At 32.5% G+C, this 23,644-nt stretch overlaps 1 protein-coding gene across 1 annotated transcript in view; it reads right to left on the bottom strand.

The window, feature by feature from the left end:
• Positions 1-3,108: 3,108 nt before the first annotated feature.
• The window catches only part of LOC118184954 (uncharacterized), a 256,390-nt gene continuing 235,854 nt past the window's right edge, over positions 3,109-23,644 (bottom strand). The window contains exons 13-16 of the mRNA XM_035354747.2: positions 21,021-22,649; positions 16,803-17,003; positions 14,859-15,017; positions 3,109-4,898 (exon numbers count right to left, since the gene is read on the bottom strand). Of these exons, the coding sequence (XP_035210638.2) occupies positions 4,770-4,898; positions 14,859-15,017; positions 16,803-17,003; positions 21,021-22,649 (2,118 nt within the window). The 3' untranslated portion in view covers positions 3,109-4,769. The remainder of the gene's footprint in view (positions 4,899-14,858; positions 15,018-16,802; positions 17,004-21,020; positions 22,650-23,644) is intronic.

Below are 23,644 nucleotides of genomic sequence, written 5' to 3'. Positions count from 1 at the left end.
TTTACTTCCTTCTACGAAGTAAAAAGGACGTTGAAATTTTGTATATAGGACTGCTATAACATGTAGATGTGCACTTCGTATTTTGGTTGCAATCGGCTGCACCAAACGTATATAAATATATATTTATATATATATCCACTCTGTTACCCGGCTCAATGATCTCAGTTTCTTTACTCTTATATGTGGTAAATTGTACATTTTTTGCTTTAAAAATGATTGAATTATGTTGTTTTTATCTTCCGGTTAAGGATTTTATGCCTTTAGTAAATCTGTGTGCAATATTTTTAGAATTATCAGCAATTTGAAAGTTGTTTAATTGCCGCTAAGCCTTTTTTAATGGCGGCCATTGATGTTTATATTTGAAACAGGAGACTAGTGGATTTGTTGCCAATCTAGAGTAACTTAGCTACGCAACAACAAAGATAACGCAGTCATTTATTATTTAAATCATGCTAAATCCTTTCTGGAATTTTTTCGAGGAAATAAGCGTTTAAGATTTACTTCGTAATTTTTAATATAGATATTTTGAGTTTTTATGTATTTTTGCTTTCTCGCGAAGTGAGAACTGAATTAATTAAATGAGAAATACTCAATCCTCTGTGAAAAACTGTTTCTTTTTTGTTTCGTTTGCTTAATTTCTTTTATACGTCATTCTTACTTTATTATAGTATTTGAATAGAACATGTGATAAAAATTAGATAATTCTATTCTTTAAATGATATAAATTTTGTGCTTTATGAGTTATAATATGAACGAAATATATAAATTAACTATTATATAATTATTGGATTATATAACAGTTAACTTAGTTTCCGTTATAAAATTATTATATAAGTTAACTGTTATATAATTATTAATACTGTTAAGTGAATCTAGCTCCAGAGTGTCGCTATGGTAAACTAGAGTACTAGAGTGAATTTTAAAGAATGCATTTATTCTATTGTGGTTTATGCGCTGTCGGCGAAGCAGATTTAATTCAATCCAGTAAGTTTAAATGAAATGCAAGAAAAAATGCATATAATTTAATACTCCAATACAAGGAAGTCATGTGGTGTACACATCAGATTTTTTTCTCTTGAAAATGTAAGATAAAATAAAATGAATTATACTTTGCTTTTCAGATTTTTTTTTTTTTTTTGTATTCTTTTATATTATTTATTGCTCATTTCACTGTTTTTAAGATATTGAAAAGTTTTGAGTGATTTTTTAGGAAACAAAGTTCTTAACCTCCTTTATACCATTTGAGTTCTTAAGATTTTGCAAACGGAAGTTGGTTAATTTATTTATTAGGATAATTAATATTTGCATTAAGGGATATTGCTTATGTCATTGTAATTTTGTTATATGTAATAACTTTTTTTTATGAAGTTGTTCTGCAGAGTAAAATTCTACACAGTTTTTAAATTTAACGCTTGGTGTTCCCTTCAGCCATTTTCCCGGTACATTTAAAAGCAGACGAAGGCTGGCAGCGAAGCTGCTAGTAGTGTATAAATCAACAGAATTCAAGAACTGACTGCAGTTTTCAATTATTTGCAATGAAATTTGATATGCCATTGATATATTTTTCCATTTCATAAGCTTATAATTAAATGTTTAGAAAAACATGTATATCAAAATTGATTTTATCAATTTTATTGTTATATGTAAAAGATAGATAAAACAGAAAGACTATAAATTTTATGCCAAGAATTTTTTTTATAAAATCTGACACTTTATCTAGCCAGTATGTAACTGCAACGAAAACAAAGCTGCAAAAAATTACTACTGAACCAGCATTTTATCCAAAGCCAATATTAAATTTTTATTTTATTATAATAATATTGTAAAAGGTAGGAATTTTCATCTGTACTTTTAGGTCTAATTATTTAAATATCACGATGTATAAAATGCAAAGTACAGTTCATTTAAAAAAAAAGTGCACTTGGTACATTGTATAAAATCAAATACTTTGTTGCTTGTACACAAGTATTTGTAATGACAATATAATAGTGCATCCTTCCCCCCCTTTATAAAATTTGATATTTTTTAAATATATTCAGAACTGAATCTTTTCATATTCTTTCAAATCATTTTATAATTCTTGCATTTGAATCATAAAATAGATTGAAATAATTTATATATACATATATATATTTTAGAGTATTGAATTTCAGTAATTATCATTATTTTATCTACTTTATGATTTCTAACAGAACTGGGTTTTAAAATCAAAGGGTTTTTCATAATCCTTGGGAAAAAATTGCTTTTGTTAATGCGCAAATGAAATGGTATAATTTTCCCAATTTCAAAAGCAAGGATTTTCTTTATTTCCTTGTCAGTAAATTAAGAAGTATAAAACAATTTATATAAAAATTCTAAATTACATGGTTTAGTTAAATGCACTAAACAAAACAAAAAGAATAGTTCTTTCAGCATTTTTGCCCTTCAATAAATTAAAAAGTATACATTAACATAAAAAAATGCTACATTACATAGTTTTCGAAAATGCACTATAACAAAACAACAAAAGTGTAATAATTTTTTAGCTGCCATAATATTCTTGGTCCTACTACGCAGTTAAAATGAATTGGATAATAACGAAGTTTCAAAGAATAATAAAAGTGTACTACACAAATGACTTATGCAAGGCTTCATTCAATTTGCTAGAATTCTCTGGCTGTTTTAGCACATAATTTTAATTTTAATCACACGAGTAAGTCTACTGTGATATTTAAAAAACTTTACTATTCAGTGCATTTACCTAAAACAATGTTAAAAAAAATTATATATACATATCTTATTCTTTCTTGAATATTATTTTTCCTCCTTTAGTATCTCTATAAACTTTCTAATACCTTGTTTTTAATAGAAATTGTTTCCATTTCCCCTTTCCCTCTTGTGAAGAATAGTATATTGTTAGAATTAAATAAAGAGATCTTATGTTTTAAACATTTAAAATTAAATGTATGTACAATAAATTTGGATACTTAGTTAAAGTGGGGACTCTATGTTTAATTGTGTATTCTTTACTTTTAAAATTAGTAGCTTAAAACTACATGTTCCTTGATAGCAATGTTCTTTGAAATCTTAAAAATAAATAAATAAATAAATAAAAAGACACAAACACAATTTTAATGTGATAGCTGTTTACTGACTTTACGAATAACTTAACTCACTGTTTCGAGTGCTTCAGCAGAAAAACAATTTTAATCAAAGCAGCCCCTTTGGAATATATACAATAACTGGGCTGCAAAGACACAAAATATAGACACTTGAGAAATTTTCACATCAAAAATAGAGCAGCTGAACTTGGTGGAAATCACAATGAAAGAAGTGAAAATATCTGCTGGTACTCTTTGCAGTGATGGCCTTTGAGCAAATATGGGAAACAGATGCAATGAAAAGACGCCACTCTACAATCATCTGTCTCTCGACGTCATAAACCTGTGCCTGTACAAAATGGAAAACAAAACAAAAACAAAATTTACAGTTTTTACATGTTGCCTTCCCTGCATTCTGCTTATTACAGGGACTGTCTTATCCTTAGCCCATACATTCATTAAGCTCAATTTTTTTTTAAGGTGAAGCAGTGAAGAGCAACACAGTTTTTCATTTTATATTTATATATATATATATAATATATATATATATATTTATATATATATATGTATTTATATTTATATATTTATATGCAAATATGTATAGATATCTTACACATGATAAGGGAAATTTATTACATTTGGGCAGGCTAACTCATGTACAATTGTATATGATTTTACTTTGAAAGCAATCATCTGGGCAGTAATTAAGTCCATATCACTAATAGCCCTATGGGGGTTTATAGTTTTTTTTTCTTTTTTTTAAGAATGTACAATCACTAAAACATATATTTATATACAAAATTTACAACCGTATGGCCCCATGAACGACAACAAAACTCAATAATGGGTCAATTACCCCTTAAAGTGACCTTCTGTAGTTGATGAAAATATGTAACAAATGATTCTTTTTACATTATGACTGGGAGCCACGGAGAAGAACACTGATGAACAAATGGTACTGTACAGAGAATGGACCTAATTTACTTTCATTAAACACATATATAACAAAACAGTTCCTGTAATATGAAATTAAATACAGGTGGCGCACAGATGCTTTTTGATAGGCTTTGTACAACATTTCTTTTTATGCCAGGTTCATACATAATTTTTCCAATTATGAAGAACAGTAAGAGTAAAGTCTGAACATTTTTATAAACTGCTTTGAGCATCTAGTATTTGCATACAGTAAGACCTCCATAAAATTACAGTTCCCATTGAATCTGACAAGTACAAACCATAAATGCATGGCAATATTTTTTTTTTCAAATTTTCTTTGAGCATATGTATATATTTTGTGCTTTTAAAATGAATGACATTTTCAATGTAAAAAAAGGATTTGAATTCTTAAGAATAGCAAGAGCTATAAACAAAAATGCACTTATAAAAACATAAGTAGATTAAAATATTATTCGAGAAAACATATATGGTTAAAGCTTTGAAAATTAGCCTTTAAATCATTTGGATAAAACATTTGGTACATGTTATGTCAGAAAGATCACATGGGAAACATTCAAACACGTGCTGGTAAATGAGCCAGTGCTCCATGAGAGAGATCACAACTTCTCAGCCCACAGTGGGGGCTTCATGCCCAGCTTCGGCCTGGGCCGGATACTTGGAAGTTATTCTGCTACTATACAGCAGCAGATATTAACAGCATAAAACCTGACACAATTAAAATCTTTTTCTTATTCAAACAGTTGCTATAATAATCACCAGATGGGTAATATCACTTATGATGTGTAACAAGTCCGGTGCTATCCTTGACAGATGATTTTCTGTGAAGTCACATGATGGAAAAATGTGGATGACATACGCAGGCTATAAGAAAAAAACAAAAGAAAAGGTCTTAGTTTCATAAATGACAAATACAATCTAATAGTTTAGTATTTAAATTCAGAAATATACGCATAGCCGCAAAACGATACAGCTGTCCTAAAATTCTACATCGAATCACAAATTCTTATGAAACAAATATAAAATTTAAATAAATTCTAGATTTTAATTGAAGATTTCACAATATCTTACATACGAATTTGAATTAAAATCATAAAAATGTTAATTTTGCTTTGGTATCTGCTTCAGAATATAGTCTCAGAAAATTAGAACCACTTAATATATCTATAGTGTAATTTCACTCTCATGCATCAAACGGTTTCTGTTAAGAGAAATGAAATGAGACTTTAATAACTGTTTATATAGTTTTTCTTTCTTAAGCTTAAATATGAACTAGATTCAATACATGTAAAATAATAATGATACCTGGAATTTTTATGAATTACTTTGAAATAAACTACTAGTTCAAGACGTTTTGAGATTTATTAATCATTTCCATTTCCCCCTCCCCCTTCATTTATCTGAAACTGAGAAGATTATCGGACTTCTTATGTTTCTGACTTCAAGTCTTCATCAAACAAGCAATTCAGTTCAAGTTCCTTCTGCGGATATAAAAGTTTCTAAATCTATTGTTCACTGCATTCTGAAAGACAAATTATTATACTTGCCCTTGTTTGCCAAAAACATTTTAAAACTCTCCTTTCCTGAAGTTGCTCAAGTAATTTCAGTCATCAGAGCCATCTACTAAATTCGACCTTTTCTCATCATTCCAAACAAATGGTTCCATTTTTACTGAATGTTATACGATAGTGAACAAATACCCCTTTACCCATTTAGAAGTTTGGATAGATAACTCATTTTCTACAGAATATTTTTGGCCTCTTAGAATGCAATACATTTCAAATTGAGAGAATTTCATGCTTAGACTAGATGGACTTGCAATTCAATTAGCTGCTCATCTGATGTTAAATCTTTCATTTTTTATTCAACAATATGGAATGATGACCAGTACAACATGACAGACAACATAGAATGATGACCAGAACACATGTTACTTATCATATAATCTATGCAATTTAAATAATTAATAACAAATTCTTCTCTACAATATAAATAATTATACAATAAGAAGGATTAATGAAATTCGCAATGCTTTGAATCAAAAGTTTATTTCAATATAATTCATCAAAATAGCCTTTTTTTTTGGCATCATTAATATTCTCAAACTGAGTTCTAAATCAAATTATGATTTAAGTTTACAATTGGAGATCATTGAATCAAATTTTAACATATGTCATATTTTTTTTCAATTCTCCTCCTATTGGTAAAGCATTTTTGATGAATAAAATTCCACATGCATAGTTCACTTACATGTTCCTCTTATTTAAAAACATTATTCTAGTTAATTATTATTATTATTATTATTATTTTGAAAAATCAAATTTTAAATGAAACATCAAGCAACATTCCTTGAAATTATTCTGCTTCCTTCCTTGTTTCTTTAGAATGCAACTCATTAACAAACCCTTTATTTTTAGAATATCTTCTCATTTTGGGGCACAATGTATAAACCTGTCTAAATATAACCCTAGTTAAAATACATTATGTTAAAATGCTCAAAAGACAATATTTAGAAAAAATATTTCCAGATTTTAATACTCTACTTTTATTTTTTGCTCCCCCCCTTAATTCCAACTATATTCTTGAGTTTGATTTGTTATTCATCAAAGTTTGATACCGTCATCAAGCAACCACTTAGCATGCTCTTAAATGTGATGCCACTTAACAATGAGGAACTGGAGATTTCATTCATAACCTTGTCTCCTAAAGTTCATAGTAAACATATGCAACTGTAAGTCCTTCAAAATTTACACAATACGTCTTTGTAAAAAGAAGAACAATTAGAGCTAAAAATTAATGTTAAAAACTAAATATTTATGATAAATTGTAAAGTGATAGTTCACATTACGAATGTCTCACAAATGAATGTAAAGCCCTGAAAAATCTTCAGCACAATGAACTTAATTAAATATACATTAAATATTATCCTGCATTAAATATTGAGTAAATTTGTTTTAGTTTCTATTATCAATGCATTTGCATAAACAAAGGCAATGAGCAGAAGAACAGGGAAGTAAACACACTTCTTTATATTTTAGCTGAAGAACTTCAAAAATGTTTTTCCTTGCATATGAGTGAGCTGATAGGGAAGTTCTTATAGCACTTTCTGATTATTTGCACCCCTACAAAAAAGTCACCAGTAACTGGCGACTTTATGAATTGGTGAAAAATGTTTGTCTAAATTTATAATTCACAGATATTGTTCTGTTAATAAATAATAAAAAGAAACATTTTTTAAGAATGAGAAATTTAAAAAGGAAAAAAAAAAATATGGTCAACATTTACAGCTGATAGATAATAATGAAAGAAATTATGATAAAACATCCAAGTGTATAAATACACAAGCAAGGTAGAATCTTGTCTGAGTTGGTTATTGCTGCGTGAAACTTGAAAATACACCAAAAACATGGCAATCTGGCCAAATGTTGAAAGTGGAGGTGCAGATAATCAGACAGTACTGCTTCTTCTGATGACGAGAAAGGGAATACAAAGACCACAGCCCTACAGTAGTATTCCAATGGATTTAACTATTCAAGAATATTGGTATGTCTTATTTCAAGATTATCCGAAAGAAAAGGGAAAAGCTGGGGTGAACAACAAAGCGACAGATCTATTCAATGACAAAGCTATGTATTTCTTCAATCTCATCTGATGAAGAGACAAAAGTTAACTGCTTTAGACACTTTCAAGATAGTGGGGCTCTCCCCACTTTAAACAGTTAATTACACTTAAAAATAGATATGCAAGGTTGAAGATAAGCCTAAGGTCAAAGATACTTACTATCTTTCACTGGAAATAAAGGTTAAAATTTAAAAAAAATCTGGTCATCAATACTCTGGTTCCTTCAGTTTTCTGGCATAGATTTTAGGGCGAATTTTTAAATTGACCGCATTGGTGTGCCACTGTTTTCTAGAAGATAAGCATTCAAGCTTGTTTCTTCTCACTTTGTTATACAGTTCTATTATGGGTTCAGGAAAGGAAAGTGCTAGTGTCGACTGCAGATGAAGGACAAGTGCATTAAAAAAATTGATAGCCTGTCTGTGCAAACCATTTGCGAAACATGACACTGGCTCTTTAACAGTGTATGATATTTAAAAAGTTTTAATGGATCAAAAAAGCAAATGTTTGTAAGAAACAATAAACATCTTCAACAGTGTATGATATTTTTAAACTCTCAATGGATCAAAAAAGCAAATGTTTGTAAGGAAGTGAATGAAAGAGGGAAAACATTTGCAAGTTCTCATAACTTGTATATCAATAATTCACCATTGGGATTTTACACAATACTAATTCAACTTTAATATTATATGTTTTATATGAAGTATTAACCCCCCGTTAACGAGATCCCTGGTGATTCAGTTAATTCAGACACCCTAGTACAGAAGTGCATAAAAGAATTAACACTAAATATGCAGTGTGCTGTGTTGCCAATGCAAGGAAGTGTATGGAAACACATCAACACTAAAAAATGATTAAGCTGTGGCTCAGTTTAGTGCTTATTTTTCATGCTAGTGAGTGAAAATAATTTTGTAGGGTTTCCAAAGAAAAGCTATGGTTAAAAGACTGAAGGGAAATGCATGTACAGGTAATGAGTGATTAAGATGACAGCAGCAAAGAAAATGAAAAATGAGAGAAGCAGCTCCTATTGACATGTTAAATTATGTTGACAACTGAACTACTGGCTAGATTAGAGGAATGAAGTTTTAGAATTGAACAATAAATCATAAATCTTTGCTTGATAAAAGATAAATAAGTTAGAAAAAGATCCAAGCAACTGACACTGCACGATATATTTAAGAAATAGCTAGGAAGCTGGAAGAAGCAGCAGTGGTGTCCACACTTGAAGCTTATAGTAGTGGATTGTCAAGTTAACCAAATGTGCTAGCACAAATACATCAAAAGCTTTTTCTGCAGTCTTGAAGCAATTGCTGAGGATGCTGTTACTGTCGATCATGAAGATAATCATCCTGACAGCATCAACTATTTAGCTTCTATTCAAGAACACAGTAATGATTAAAATTCTGAGGCACTACTTTATTTAATTATACTAAAATTCTTAGCATCTTTATTTTAATTACAATTTTGAGGTACAGTTTATTCGGTAAAATTCAGTAAATTATTTTATTCGGCTAAACTAAAATTCTGTATAGCTGTTTTAGTTGGCAAACATTAATATTTTATTTGTTTCTTATTTAGTGCTTAATTTTCTTTCTTTAAAGGGCTAAACAGGTAATCATTTTCTGTTAAATATATACAGCATATATAATGGCACTATGTAAAAAATATGGCCTTTTAAAAAATCCAGCACTCCAGTATTACATTGTTTTTTAATGTCAACCTGTACATCACATTAAAGCACACTGAACTGAACTGAACTGCACTGCAATGCAAAACTATGAGACTCTGTATACATTTGTGGTTATAAATTCTTTTGATTCAAATTAATAAATTCCTAGTATTTCCAACATTCAGGACATTTTTTATATTCTCTAATACTTTTCAACCGTTTGACTACTAAGCAATTCTTGCAAGAACACACGAAAACTGTGGGACATATTTTGACTTAATGTTGTCAAATAAAACACTCTCATTTAGAAAAATATCAATCAATTTTAATAATTCTTTTCGTATTATAAAGCAACAAAGACACCCTGAAATGTGCAGCACTAAAGCGCTGCGTCGCGGTTTTCGAGACAGATGAACGCAGCGCTTGGTTAATCAAGATCAGCACCTTTCAGCAAGCCTTGAGAGATTAAAACATTTCCCATCCATATGGGAAACAGTACGCTGTTAATGAATGTCATCTTGGAAAGATTACTGTTCCTAATTCAGTTTAAAACTTTTTACATAAACTTGATGTAAAATTTTCAGCTCACTGAAAATAGTTAAATTTTAAGAACTCAATCAACAGCCCAGAGCTTTAATGTTAAAATTTATAAAGAACACGATTGTTTGATGAACATCGAAACATACTTTCGTTTTGTACGATCCTTTGGGAGCTCCAGAATCGGAAATTCTATTTGACATAATCGAAAGTTCAAGTTTACTTTTACAGTATTGCTCTTACGGTCTGCAAAAAATAATAAGCCGGATCCAATTCGAAAATTAAGGAAAAACGCAATCATCAACATTAACTGAAATAGATAATTAGATAATTTTAGCTTATACCGTCCGTTATACATAAAACGTGCACGCGAAAACGTATTCTGTGCTTGCGCACACGCATATGCGCAGACGTAAGAGGTCTTTCGCACACGCGTAAACGCCTATGCGCATGTGTCAACGAGGCGCATGCGCAGAAAGTTTTTAGCTTTGAGGTCCGGATTATGGGTGTCCGAATTAACGACTTTTGACTGTAGAATGTTTGCTCAGCGACAAAGAAGGTGGAAGACATCTAGGTTTTGGTTTGGTTTTATTGGACTACTGCAAAGCACACTAAGGTTATCTGCCTTAAGGAAGGGATGCCTTCGTGGAGGACTTTCTAAGGAAAACTGGCTCATATACATGCAGCCAGCCCGTTCGCGGGATTCGAACCTCAGACCAAACTACCACTGTTCGGCGATGTTACCGTTCGGCCAATGGTGGGCTGGATGACATCTAGAAAGAAATTTGTAACAAAAATTCAGAATTTAAAATCCCAAACAGCGAAATTTAGGAAAAAACAGCACAGATTGGAGAATTTGGAAAAACATCTAAAACATATTTTTACAACACAAAAGACAAAAAAGTGGATTGCTTTGAATGTGGTAGCCAATAAATAATATTTCAACAACTTGTAGTTGCATTGTGACTGTACAAGTAAGCATATATACTATGTTTTGATTTGAACTATTTCTAGATGACATTTTAGAAGTTAATAGCATATTTCAAATGAGAACTAATTTTGTTAAGTTATTGTTAAAATTACTTTTATTGTACACTGTGTTATTATCGATTCGATTTTGTGCTAGCTTAGCATTCTAGATAAAATATAATAGTATAAGATCAAAGTAATTGGGATAAGAAAACCTGCCTCCTTAACCCCCATTTTTGAAAACTTAAATATTTTTTTAGGACTGTGAGTAAAGTTTTTTTGTCTAAATTAAGATAACAATCTTACATGCATTTATTTAAATTTAATATTGATTTAAGCCTAAGTTACAAAATTATTTAAAAAAATATATGTTATTACAATGAATCGGGAGAAAAATATGCCAATGTAAAATTTACAATTAGGCTGAAACTCAAACTTAGATTAGCAAAAATTTTGAAAATCATGCCAATTTAAGTTTTTTTTTTTTTTTTGATTAATTTTAAATAGTTGTTATTATAGTTATCTTACAAGCAGTAGTACAGTTCTCTTAGTTAACATGCAGATAAAGAAATGATTAGAAATAAACAGGCATTTAAAGAAAAAAAAATCCCTGCAAATTAAAAAAAAAGGAACTTTATGTTAAGAGTAGCGCATTTTATCTGTTATTTTAAAATTGAGTAAGTACTATTACTATTACATTTTTTAACGTTCAGTGTAAATACTGCAGTAACATTGTCTCTTCTAAATTATAGCTATCTTTCAAACATAGCTCATTTTAAAACGCTGGTTCTTCAGATTTAAAACGCTAATTTCTATGTTGTCAATTGCATCTCCGCGCTCAGTGTCATCATGGCTACGTCATCACTCCCCACTGCCTGTTTCAGGGGAAAAAGCTGTATGAGCTAGCCCTTCTCTTTGAAGTCCTGCCATGCCCTGAATTGTTTGCTGCTGAAGATTATCATCCATGATGCAAGCCCTGTGTGATCTAGCACTGTTGTTCTGTAGCAGGAAATCATCACCTATTGCCAAGGCACATGGGTGCACACAAGCATCAAGGATGTCATCTCTATTGGCCTCAGCAATCACAGTTGCAGATGGAAAGACATGGAGGTCTGTGCATCCAACCAAAGAGATACCTCTTCTGCATGCATCTCTTTCACGCATGTTTGATCAATGATAATCATTTTCGGTTCTCTCTGAATCAAGTAACATCTACTCTCGCTTTGGAGGCTAAACCTGGACTCATCCATAAAAAGAACAACCTTCCAATGATTAGCCGTGAAGTGAAAACGTTGACATACCCACCTAAAACATTCCTGAATTTTTGGAAACCAGTGTATTTATGATCTGATTTTACTGCAAAACATACTGATATTTATTCATATATTTTAAATTTGTTCTTTAACAGATTTCCTTTTTCACTTTCTTTTTATTCTGAGGTAATCTTGAGTAGGGAAGAGCTTTGGAGCATTTTTAATGTATTTTTAAATATGATAAAAATAAAATTAATATTTAATGTACATACTATTGTGCAGATAAATATAATATACCATATACTAGCGTAAAACAAAATTAAATACAAACACTAACTAATTAAACACTGTCTGAATAAGTTCTAGAAATGCCTTAAGGAAATTAAGCCATTCAGATTAAATAAAATTTAGTAAGAAAAATTATACTGAAAATCACTAAGGATGGGGGGGGGGGCTCGGGGAAGGGATTGAATTTGCACAATTAAAGTTTCATTAATACTTGCTGGAAAAATTTTCCTTAACTGCATTCTAAACTATGAGGTTCGGTGATCTACTGGGAGGCTCAGCGGCATGTTGAAAAAATCTGAAGTTAGTAGTTATGCACTGAAAAGCAGAATACAGTGTGTTACAAACTGCAATTTTTAACTATTGGAAACAATTACAATCACCAGAACTTAATTCCAGGAAATATGGTGACTGAATCAAACATTCAACAAACATTAGAATCCACCCAAGTCCTTACAGCCATTTGAGATTTGGCATTTTCATCAAGCAATCCCTTAATCTTCTTGCTGTGTAATTTTTTAAATCTAAATAGGTTAAAAAAACTGTTTAATTTTTTTATTACATATTTCAAATCTACATATATTTTAGGCTTAAAATGTACAACAATTTTTTGTAAGAGAGTTTTTTCCCCCAATATAGAATTAAATCATAAAAAAAGGTTGTCGGAAAATTGATACTGAAGAATAATCATATAAAAGCAAACTTTTGAAAACAATCTTGGTTAAATTATGATTTATTTTAAGAAATACAAAAGCAAACCATACATACTTATGAAAATATGCACTATACTTACAAAATATTTATTAGAAATGAAATTCGAAACAAGGTTCGAGTCAAAGTCCTACTTCGCAATCTTTGCACCAAATCCAAGTTCCTTTGTGAATTTTTTTGCCAGTTTCATTTTTTTTTTTTTTTTTTTTTTTTTTTTTTTTTTTTTTTTTTAGAAATAAACAGCACACGATCTACAAGGCTCTTTCTTGATGGGACGGGGGGTTAGCAAAATATCAAGCAGTTTGTCTCATGGGATTGAGAGTTGAATTACACACATCCGAATTTTGAAAAGAGCACACAAAATTGTACAAAACATGCTTGTATATTTCGCAGAAATACAGAAAACTTAACGCCATGTGTTAACCTGTATCTAAATAAACAATTAAAGATCACAGAAAGCTGAAAGAGCGGGTTGCATAGTTAAATAGACAGAAAAAATGCATCCCTGCGGAAATTTCGGATTGCACAAATTTTGCTACTTCTACATTGTTTGTAGAAATCAAAGGGAAATGCAGCAAGAGGGTTAATATAATTCCATTTGTGATGCCACTTAACTGCGAGATTCGGCAGGAATTCAGGGAATAATTCATACTACATATTGTCTCCAATGTTCACAGTAATAAATGCCATTGCACTCCATGGCAAAGGTAATGCCTGCTAGGATTTGAAACTATCACAGCACAATGATGATGTCAGATGCTTTGATACCACTTCATTGTTTCATCTTATTTTCTTTAGGGTAATCAATGTAAATGGATACATGTCTCACGAATTCACAAATTTATTCTACAATAATCCATACATGCCCACTAACTACTCTTGATCTGTTTTGTGTAGGATCAATTTTGAATATGTGCAGTTTCTTAGTTGTAATAACACGACAAGTGGACTTAAAGATATTTTAATACCTTGAAATCATGCAAAGGTTTTCTTTAAATGGCGTTAATCGTATGCTCAGTTTCAAGTCCACTTTTGTAATCACCACAAAGAGCTACATGATATTTCAGTACCATACTTGAAATGGTGTGACTACTGCTGTGTGCTGGTACTATTGCCCTGAGCAATCTTTGATGAATTTTTACTGCTAAAAATCTCTTGAGAAATATAAAATTGACAATATTGCTAATGGAGATCAAATGAATTTTGCTCTTACATACATATCCATCTCCACAGTCTTCTCAGAATACATGACATAATATCTAACATCTTAACTGACCAGAAATCGGACACTCCCTAAGTGCGAATGTTATTCAACAATGGTTGATTAGTGAACAGATTTGATCTGGATGTTGCGAAGCATAAACATAGTTCAAAGGAAATTTTAACTTGTACCTATTGTGATTACAAATTAACAACATTTTAACCATTGTCCATGTAACAATGTTCCAGAAGAAGTTAAGTATCATGCAGGAATTTAAATTATAATTTCATTTTAATTGCCACCTTTGTTTAGAATAAAAAGATCAAAATATATTATGGACAACAGACAGGATACACGACTGCGTTACCTTGGGGGAGACTGCAGACATTAATAATTGCCTATAAAAGAAATACTTGCTATAAATTTTTAAATACATTTTCTAAATATAATACATAATTTATGTGACTACAAAGTTGTCCACAATATATAACCTACGATAGCAAATAAGATTATGCAGATATAGCATTATAAATTTATTTAGAACTCCTAATCTTTATTTCTTTCCCTGAAGATTTACTCACCTGCTGAGAACCAGGAGCAGCAGCATTTACTATTCCCGCAGCCAGCTTGCACTGAAGGTAGTTAATAAAGCCATACTTTAGATTATTTGATTGCTGCACGACATCTCTGTGATCTTTTCCACAGGGCAAGGCCATGAGAACACAATGCTCATTCATTACCTACATTAAATAATTGCACCTCTTAAACATTTTCGATGACAATGGAAGGGCAAGAGAAAGCAATTTTAGCAACAATTAGTCATTGGTTTTGAAAACATCTTAAATACAATGGTTATCATAAATTAAGGAAAAATCACAGAAATCATGATTACTGAAAAAGTTACATGTAGAATTTAATGAAACTTACCCACAATATACAACACATAAGTAAGGTATCAAATAGCATGAAAAGAAATTACCAGACAAATATGGTAGTATAGAAATTATCACATGTATAAAATGAACAAATCGAAGGTGTCAGTTTGCTATACGAAAAGTACCTTCAATATGGAATATTATCGCCTCTAGAAGCAATACAGCACATACAGCGATGTGTGATGCTTTCAATTATGCGGGCTATCAGTTCCATAGGAAGCGAGAGCCATTGCTCTTGCAAAGCAGTTGCAAGTGTGACAAGGGTCTGAGGGGGGCGTACTGAGCTAGACGTCTCTCTAAAGCATCCCATATGTGCTCGATAGGATTCAAGTCCGGGGATCGAGCTGGCCACTCCATGCGCATTCCTATTGAAGATAATCATCTACGATGCGAGCCCTGTGTGGTCATCTACGATGCGAGTCTGTGTTGTCGTTCTGTAACAGGAAAGCATCCCCTATTGCCCCGTCATACGGGCGCACATAAACATCAAGGATGTCATCTCTGTAAACTTGAGCATTTACGGTTCCCCTTGGAAGGACATGGAGATCTGTGCCTCTAGTCAAAGAGATGCCACCCCAAACACAGACACTGCCCCTTCCGTATGCATCTCTTTCACGGATGTTTGACGGATGATAACGGCTTCTAGGTTCTCTCCATATCAAATAACGTCTACTACCGCTTTCTATTTACAGACTCATTCGTAAAGATGTCCGTAAATCAATCCGTAATCTTTACGGACATCCGTAAAGATTTTTTACAGACTCATCCGTAAAGAGAAACACCCTCCATTGATCAGGCGTCCAGTGGACATGTTGTCGTGCCCACTGAAAACGGCCTCTCCTATGGCGTGACGTGAGCGGCACACAAATGGACAGTCGCCTCGCATACAGACCACTTTCGTGAAGCCTTCTACGCACAGTTGACGTTGACACGAACCTTCCGGTGGCTGCAGCAAGGGAGGATCTAAGAAGAGTCGGAGCAGCGGTTCTATTCCTATGTGCACATAATGTCAAATATCAGTCATCGGCGCTCGTCGTAGCAGTTGGCCTCCTTGGCTGCACCTTCTACATGCCAAATCTGTGGTTTGAAATTGCCTCCAAATTCTACAGAAGGACAACAGAAGGACTCACATTTAGCCATCTGGCCACTTCTGTTTGACTTTATCCTGCCTCTAGTCTCGCAATGACTCTCCATCGCAGTTCTGCAGGCAAATGATGCCTGGAGGTCATTGGTACGAATTGGCTATCTCAGATTTCTGATGTCACTGTCACAGTGAAATATGTGGGCTTGCTCTCAAACATGGACTTTTATGCTCCTCGCAGATGACGTATTCCGAAAGCAGCGCCACTAATTTGCATATTGCAGTTTTATTCAGCTACTCTTACTTGCCAACATATTCAAATTTTACAGAGTTTGGCTTATTTTTTAGGGAGTTATCGCTATTTTTGTGATTTTTCCTTAATTTATGATAACCAGTGTATTTATAAAGTTATTCATGTGAAATAAAGCGGGCAGTTTTGTTAAAAACTTGAAATAAAAAATATAAGAAAATACACTTTTTAAAAAACCAGATATAGTATGTAAATATACCTGTATTTTTCTGTTCACACCATCTAACTGACTTGTCTCTAGCCTCATTCTTTGTGCTATCCTAACTGGTGATGGTTCCCCATCAACAATTGGAGGAAGAGAGGCCCTTGCAATATTTGGATTTCCTGAGACGAAATGCATTTGTACAGCAGCTTGATCATTTTTTAGGGCCAACAATCCTTGCCACATAACAGGATAACGCTATTGTAAGAAATTTACATATTAAAATAAACCATACACTTTAATATTAAAAAAATGAACTAATTCTTTACCTAAATAAAGGGAAAAAAATATCATTGTAACAGATCCCTAATGAACTGATATTATGAAACTAAGAACTGGAGACTAAACTCATTTATCTGGATTGAGAATAAATTCAATTATCAAACAACTAACTTATTTTGAATACCATATGCTAGTTACAAACACAGAACAAATATGGTGACAGTAAATTTGTGTATCAAAGAAAATGCATCTCTGAAAGTTGAAAATAAGTATATCTTAAAATGCTAGGTTACGTACAAACCATGTACTGGTTGAAATGCAAAATAATTTGCATTTACAATTTACAATACATCACATAGAAATAGCAAATATATCACTTAGTAAATTTGTTGTGTCAAAGCTTAAGAAGGCAGACATAGGTGCAGTTTTCTGATAATGATTAATGTACTACAGACAACCACAATGCTTCTACAACAGATAATCAATGGTTCCATTATACATATACAAGAGAAAAGGATTGAAAAATATACTTTTACCAATCTATTCAAAGATTACTGGCCAAAGTTTCAACATATGCAAATTAACCTTTATCTCGTATCATATGAATAACTGTGTGATTGGTGTGTAATTGATGTGATTAAGTCTTCAGTAGCTCTGAGGTTAAATTAAAAAAAGTCATTAGCTAAAACTCTGTTACTTGGATATGCATTCATTTAAAAAAACAAATTTGAAACTTCCTCATAAAAACTTTTATATAATTTTTAAACAAAAAGCACAAAAAAATATTCTATCAAAATTATATGAATAGTTATTTACAAATTATTAAATACTCACAATTTAATTATCCATGTTATAATACCAAGAACTGCTGGTAGTAATAGTTAAGCAGAAATTTTACTATTTAAAAGTTTAAGTTGATCTATTTCCAAAATAATATTAAGATATACTCGTATATGCACTATCCTGTCGACCATTGGCAGAAATTTCAGCAACGGTCACAAGTCATTACAGAGGAATTCTAAAGGACATGGTCATCCATAACTGGTGCTCAATCATGCTACTTGGCTGATTGACGGGATAATATGCAAGTACCTAATAAGGTTCGGAAACTGCCATTAAGACTGCATATATGCTGTGAAAGAATTTAATTTCTTCCTCACTTTAGCCCACCAGCGGCCGAGCAGTAAAGTCGCTGAACACTGGTAGTTCGGTCCGAGGTTCAAATCCCGCGAACGGGCTGGCTGCATGGGTGTTTTCGTGGTTTTCCCCATGTGTAACGTGTACACGAGCCAGTTTCCCTTAGAAAGTCCTCCACGAAGGCATCCCTCCCTTTAGGCAGATAGCCCTAGTGAGCTTTGCCATAATTAAATACACCAACACCAATCTTCCTCACTTTAACTCTCTTCACAAAACACTAAGTTAAATAAAACATAATTTTGCATTCCACTTCATTTTGAAATTTACAAAATACTTTCATTTGTTAGTTTTATACTGGATTTAATAAGACATTAAACTAAAAATGTTGTTCCAACAGTGAACAATCATAGGAAGCCTATAACTTGGGAGCCATATTAAAATAGATCCACTTAGACACGTTATAACATGAAAAATAATAACAAATTAAGTAAAATACTAAATACAGCACATCCTCCAATTTGAAAAGTGCCTAAATTAATAACTGGTAATTTATATCTCTTGACAAAGGTTGTAACTCTGTTCTGTTCAACATATATATTGACACACTAACAAATGGCTATTATATAGGAAGAAAAAAAAAAGGAAAAGACTGGTAACAAGATACTATGATATAGAAATTTTAGAAATGGCCATTGTAACATTTTTGTGTTCCGGCCATAAAAAAAAAATAAATAACAATGATACTGGGGAAAAAATGTCATTTGTGGGTAGCTAGCACGGCTCCAACATAGGACTAACTGCCTATGTGTTTATATTTGATACAATACGCCATGCCAGTCATATTTGAAACACTGTGCCAAACCAGTCATATTTGAATCAAAAGGGGATGAGAAAAGTGGCTGACATGATATTTGAGTTTAAAAACTACACGTGACTCATGTCCCGCCAACAGGTCATTGAAGTTTCGCTCACATGTGTCCAACATGGCAGTACATATCTGACCAAGGATTGTACTGCCCAGGACGTGCAGTCCTTGGGATGGGGCAGTGTTAAAAAATACCCAGCTCCAATAGAAGTCGCCCATTTGGTGACAAAATTAGCAATATGCCACAGGTGGATGGAGAACTTTCTGGAAAGGATTCTTACGGGTTTGGCCCAAAATGTTCCCGAACGCAAGCCAAAAGCTATATAAATCCTGCTGGTACATGGAGAGTCAGTTAATAGTCAATGAGTGCGAGTCGATTGCAAATGAGCCAGTATTATCTCATCGTCTAGCAAGCTCACCCTCAGCCTAGTGCCGAGGTGTCTCGTCACTATGTTGCAAGCTGATCAGTCAGTCAGTATCTAGTCCATCAAGTGCGAGTTATGATCGTCAGTCTAGTTTTGAGTTGGTCATCAGCTATATCGCGAGTTGATGCATCAAGAGTGTGCATCATTGAGGCTAATGAGTGTATCGTCTAGTGCTTCACGAACTGTAGCGTCGAGTCTTGAGAGTACGTAGAGTTCTGAGAACGATTGAACCAAGTTGGAAGCTATACTCTGGTGCTTTGCCATGAAGCTGTCTTCGCCATTATAGACTGATAGCCTGAAAGCTGTGCTGCTGATTGTTTCAGTGTGTTTGCCATTCCAACAATTGTAAACATGTTTTGGAAGCTGTCTTGAGTAATACTAGCTAATTAATTGTGTTCTGATATTTCATCAAGTACTGTTCTCATTATTCACTCTAAATCCATGAACCCATACATAAGAAAAATGTAACAATATAATTTACATAACAAAAATATTGCCAAGAAGGGGGAAATTACATGGGTTATTTTTAAAATGTTAACGACTTCCAAATAAATAATACATTTGTACTACTAGTACACATTTATTTTATAAATAATTATTACACTTTAGGGATTTTTCTCAGAATGGCATATGCTCATTTACATATATGTTTCAGTTTCATTTCTATAAATTAAAGCAAATTAAAAGTTTTTGGTGCTTCATTTTTCCCAAGATTTAAAACAAGAGAACTTAATATATATGCATTGTATACATACACATAAATGAAAGACCCATTTTATAAATTGTATAAATCATGATTGTGGATGAAGATCATGTCTCAATATTTTTTTATTTAAATGAAGAAAATTAATAGATATGCATGTTATACAAAAACAAATAAAAGTGTTACATTTATAAAAAATGTAATATCTATTAAAAAAAAGTTATAAATTACTTTTAAGCAATATGAAGTAACTTTATCTTTATGAAATATGTTCTACCTAATTTATTACTATGATGTTCATTTAATAAAAAACATGAATCTTTTTATTTTTCAAATGCTAAACTAAAATAAGGATATTAATAATAAACACTGTTAATTGATTGAAAATAAAATGAAGAAGTCAGTACGCAAGCTAACAATTCAAGAGAAACAACTTCAAAATTTTGGATAAACAGCCTTAACATAAAATATTAATGCAACTACATAATTATAATTTAAAAGCAAACCTTCTTATTAAAAGCATTTAGAACATGGGTTCTGAACCAGTGGTACACAAAGAAGCAAAGTATTTTTAACTATTAAATTCAAAAATTAAAACCCCAACATCCTGATTGAGTTTTTTCTCTAACACTCGTAAATTTATGCAATTTGAGCTCTGTTCAAGAGTGGTGGTGGTAGTAATACTTTGTAGTGGTGGTACTAAAGGTTTTCAATTTTTGTTTAGATGGTATGCGTTAGTCAAAAGGTTGAGAACTGCCGATTTAGAACATTCAATGAAATTACATACCTGTATATAATTATGTGACAAAAAAAGTATGCATACCCATTAACATAATAAGAAAAAGAAAATTATCTTCTCTTACTTGTAAAATGAAAGCATCCGCATGACCAGATACTTGTCCTGCATGTGGTGGTGTCTGTGATGTTCGAGGAACACTTGCTGGTTGAGACATTGCATGAGCAGGAGGTGGGACATGACTTGGAACATCTGATCCTATTTGGGATGTAGGGTGAGAACTTATTCGTCTATTTGATGGTTCAGCAGATGGCATCATAACATGAGAAGACTGAGCAAGTGAAGAATGCGAGTTGTGAGACTGAATAACAGCTGGCCATGGCACTGGCGAATGTGCAGGCCCAAGACCCACAGGTCCTGGAGATGTAGAGGATCCCTGATGGCTTAGTGTCCTAGCATGCACTACTTTTTTAGAATGATCAGGATTAACTCGTTTTTCAGTGGCAGGATTATGCAATGATACCAACTGGGAATGATTAGATTCTTTTTTGTATGCATGTGAACTAGGAGAATGTGCAGGATTGGAAGTTCTACCATCCAAGTGTCCAGGTGCTGCAGAACCAATCTGAAGAACACCAAGCATTTGCTGTCTAGATGTAGGATGAGAAACAGGATCAAGCGTATGATATGGAATAGTAGAAGGCTGTGTCTGATGAGCAACTGGTGGCCTAATGCTTTCTGGATCACTTTTGTAATGATGTGCTGAAAGTGACCCTAAGTTACTCTCAGATTTATGATCGTCCAGTTGCCCAGTAATGGAAATTGGGGGAACCCTACCTTGGCCACCAGTATATAAATTGGCAATCACAGGAGAATCAGTTATACGCTCACGATCATGAGGTGACACAGCAAGCCGTGGACTTAGCTGTCGTATAGATGAAGAATAATGTGCATGTTGCTGCTGCCTCAAGCTGACACTGTGGGGTGTAACTGTGGAAGTACAAGGGATTTTTTCGTGAGTAGGAACATGACGACTACTTTCATGGTCTTCTCTGCTTTCAGAGTGAATGACTTTTAATTCTTTTTCTTCTTTTTTAATGCGAACTTGCTTAACTTTTTCTTCAGATGCTCTTTCATGCATTATTTTAGATAAATCATTTATCACTTTTTGTTCAGATTTTGCATCCATCACAGATGGTTGATGCCGAGGTTCTGACGGTTGCCGGAAGCTATTTGCAGCAACAGCAATAGGAGGTAAGGGAGGATATGCAAAGCGAGGATTCATACTAATAGCAGCTCTTGCCTGTGCTTCTTGCTGAGCTCTAAGATCAGAATGAATAGCTGCTGCATATGGATGAGCATACATCATTTGCTGATGAACATAAGCTATATCTGAATGAAGTCCTAATGGAACCATATGAGCTGGCTGTGCTGGATGTCGTAGATGAAGTGCAGAACTAACGTGGGAAGGATGAATTTCTGAAGGAGGTAGTGAATGATTTGAAGAAGTAACAGGAGGTGTAGGAGTATGAGGAGGAGTTGGATTCCCAAGCCGAGTAGCAATGTCGGGAGGAATACTAGATGCAACAGGAGTTGTTGGGCGAACCATTTGGCTTTGTATTCTTTCTTGAAGTTGACCATTAGAAGCAGCAAAATATTCTTTATGCTGCTGCAAGAGACGGGGATTCTGAAGTAATTCAGCAATAACACCTCCACCATTATTAGATGTAGCTCCAATACCATGTGCAGCTGAAAGCTGTGATGAAAAAACCTTGAGTATGTTTTAGAAACACAAATACCTTTAAATAAAAAGCACTAGGTATCTCACATATGCCAGTCACACAATTAAAAGTACAGATATTAAAAATAAAGTATTTAAGTTTACTGGACTGATTAAGATTCTTGCTTAGAATGTAATAAATAAATAAATAAATAAAATAAAGAAAGAAAGACGTACTCAGCTGCAAATGCTTATATACAAAATCACAACCCATTATTCATATAAACTAGTTTTGTCTGTGTTTAAGGAAAGTAATACAATATTCATCTAGTTTAAGCTGAAAAACATTCATAAAAAAATCAACCATTTTAACATGACAAAGATACAAGAAAGTTAATAAAAATTTCCTCAAATCTGTCTATACTTACAATATCTACTTCCTCAAGTTAGACATGTTTATTACGATTACTAAAATAAGTTTTGTTAGATCTGACATACACAAAAAATTTTATTCATTAGGCTTAAAACAGTATAATCTCTCCAAATCATGAAATTATGAGCCACAAAATTTCCATTACATAGAATCGAGAAACATCTGGAAAAAATATCAATATTATATAATCTTACTGTTAAAAATGCTAAACTTAAATTTTATCACTGAAAAATATAATATAAATGTAACATAAAAATCACTGTACAATTTTTATAAAGAATGATCTTGTGTTATTTAATCCATAAAATTACTATTTTTATAAAACATTTGGACTACCCTTAAACTATAAACTGCGAATATTTTTTGCTTTAAAAATGACTGAATTATGTTGTTCTTATCTTCCAGTTAAGCTTTTTATGCCTTTAGTTAATTTGCATGCAAGATTTGTAGAATTATCAACAATTTAAAAGTTATTTAAGTGCAGCTAAGGCTAATTTTTCTTACTATAGCAGCCATATTTGTTTACATTTGAAACTTAACAGAATAGTAAATTAGCTCCTTCTGCACCTATAGTATCTTTTTTGGTGAGTGGAACCAA

This window comes from Stegodyphus dumicola, chromosome 4 (genome assembly GCF_044657685.1).
Source record: "Stegodyphus dumicola isolate Sdum_Otavi_A_Nest chromosome 4, ASM4465768v1".
NCBI lineage: Eukaryota > Metazoa > Arthropoda > Arachnida > Araneae > Eresidae > Stegodyphus > Stegodyphus dumicola.
Note: the sequence above shows the minus strand (reverse complement) of the source record. Positions and strands in the feature narration are given on the sequence as shown.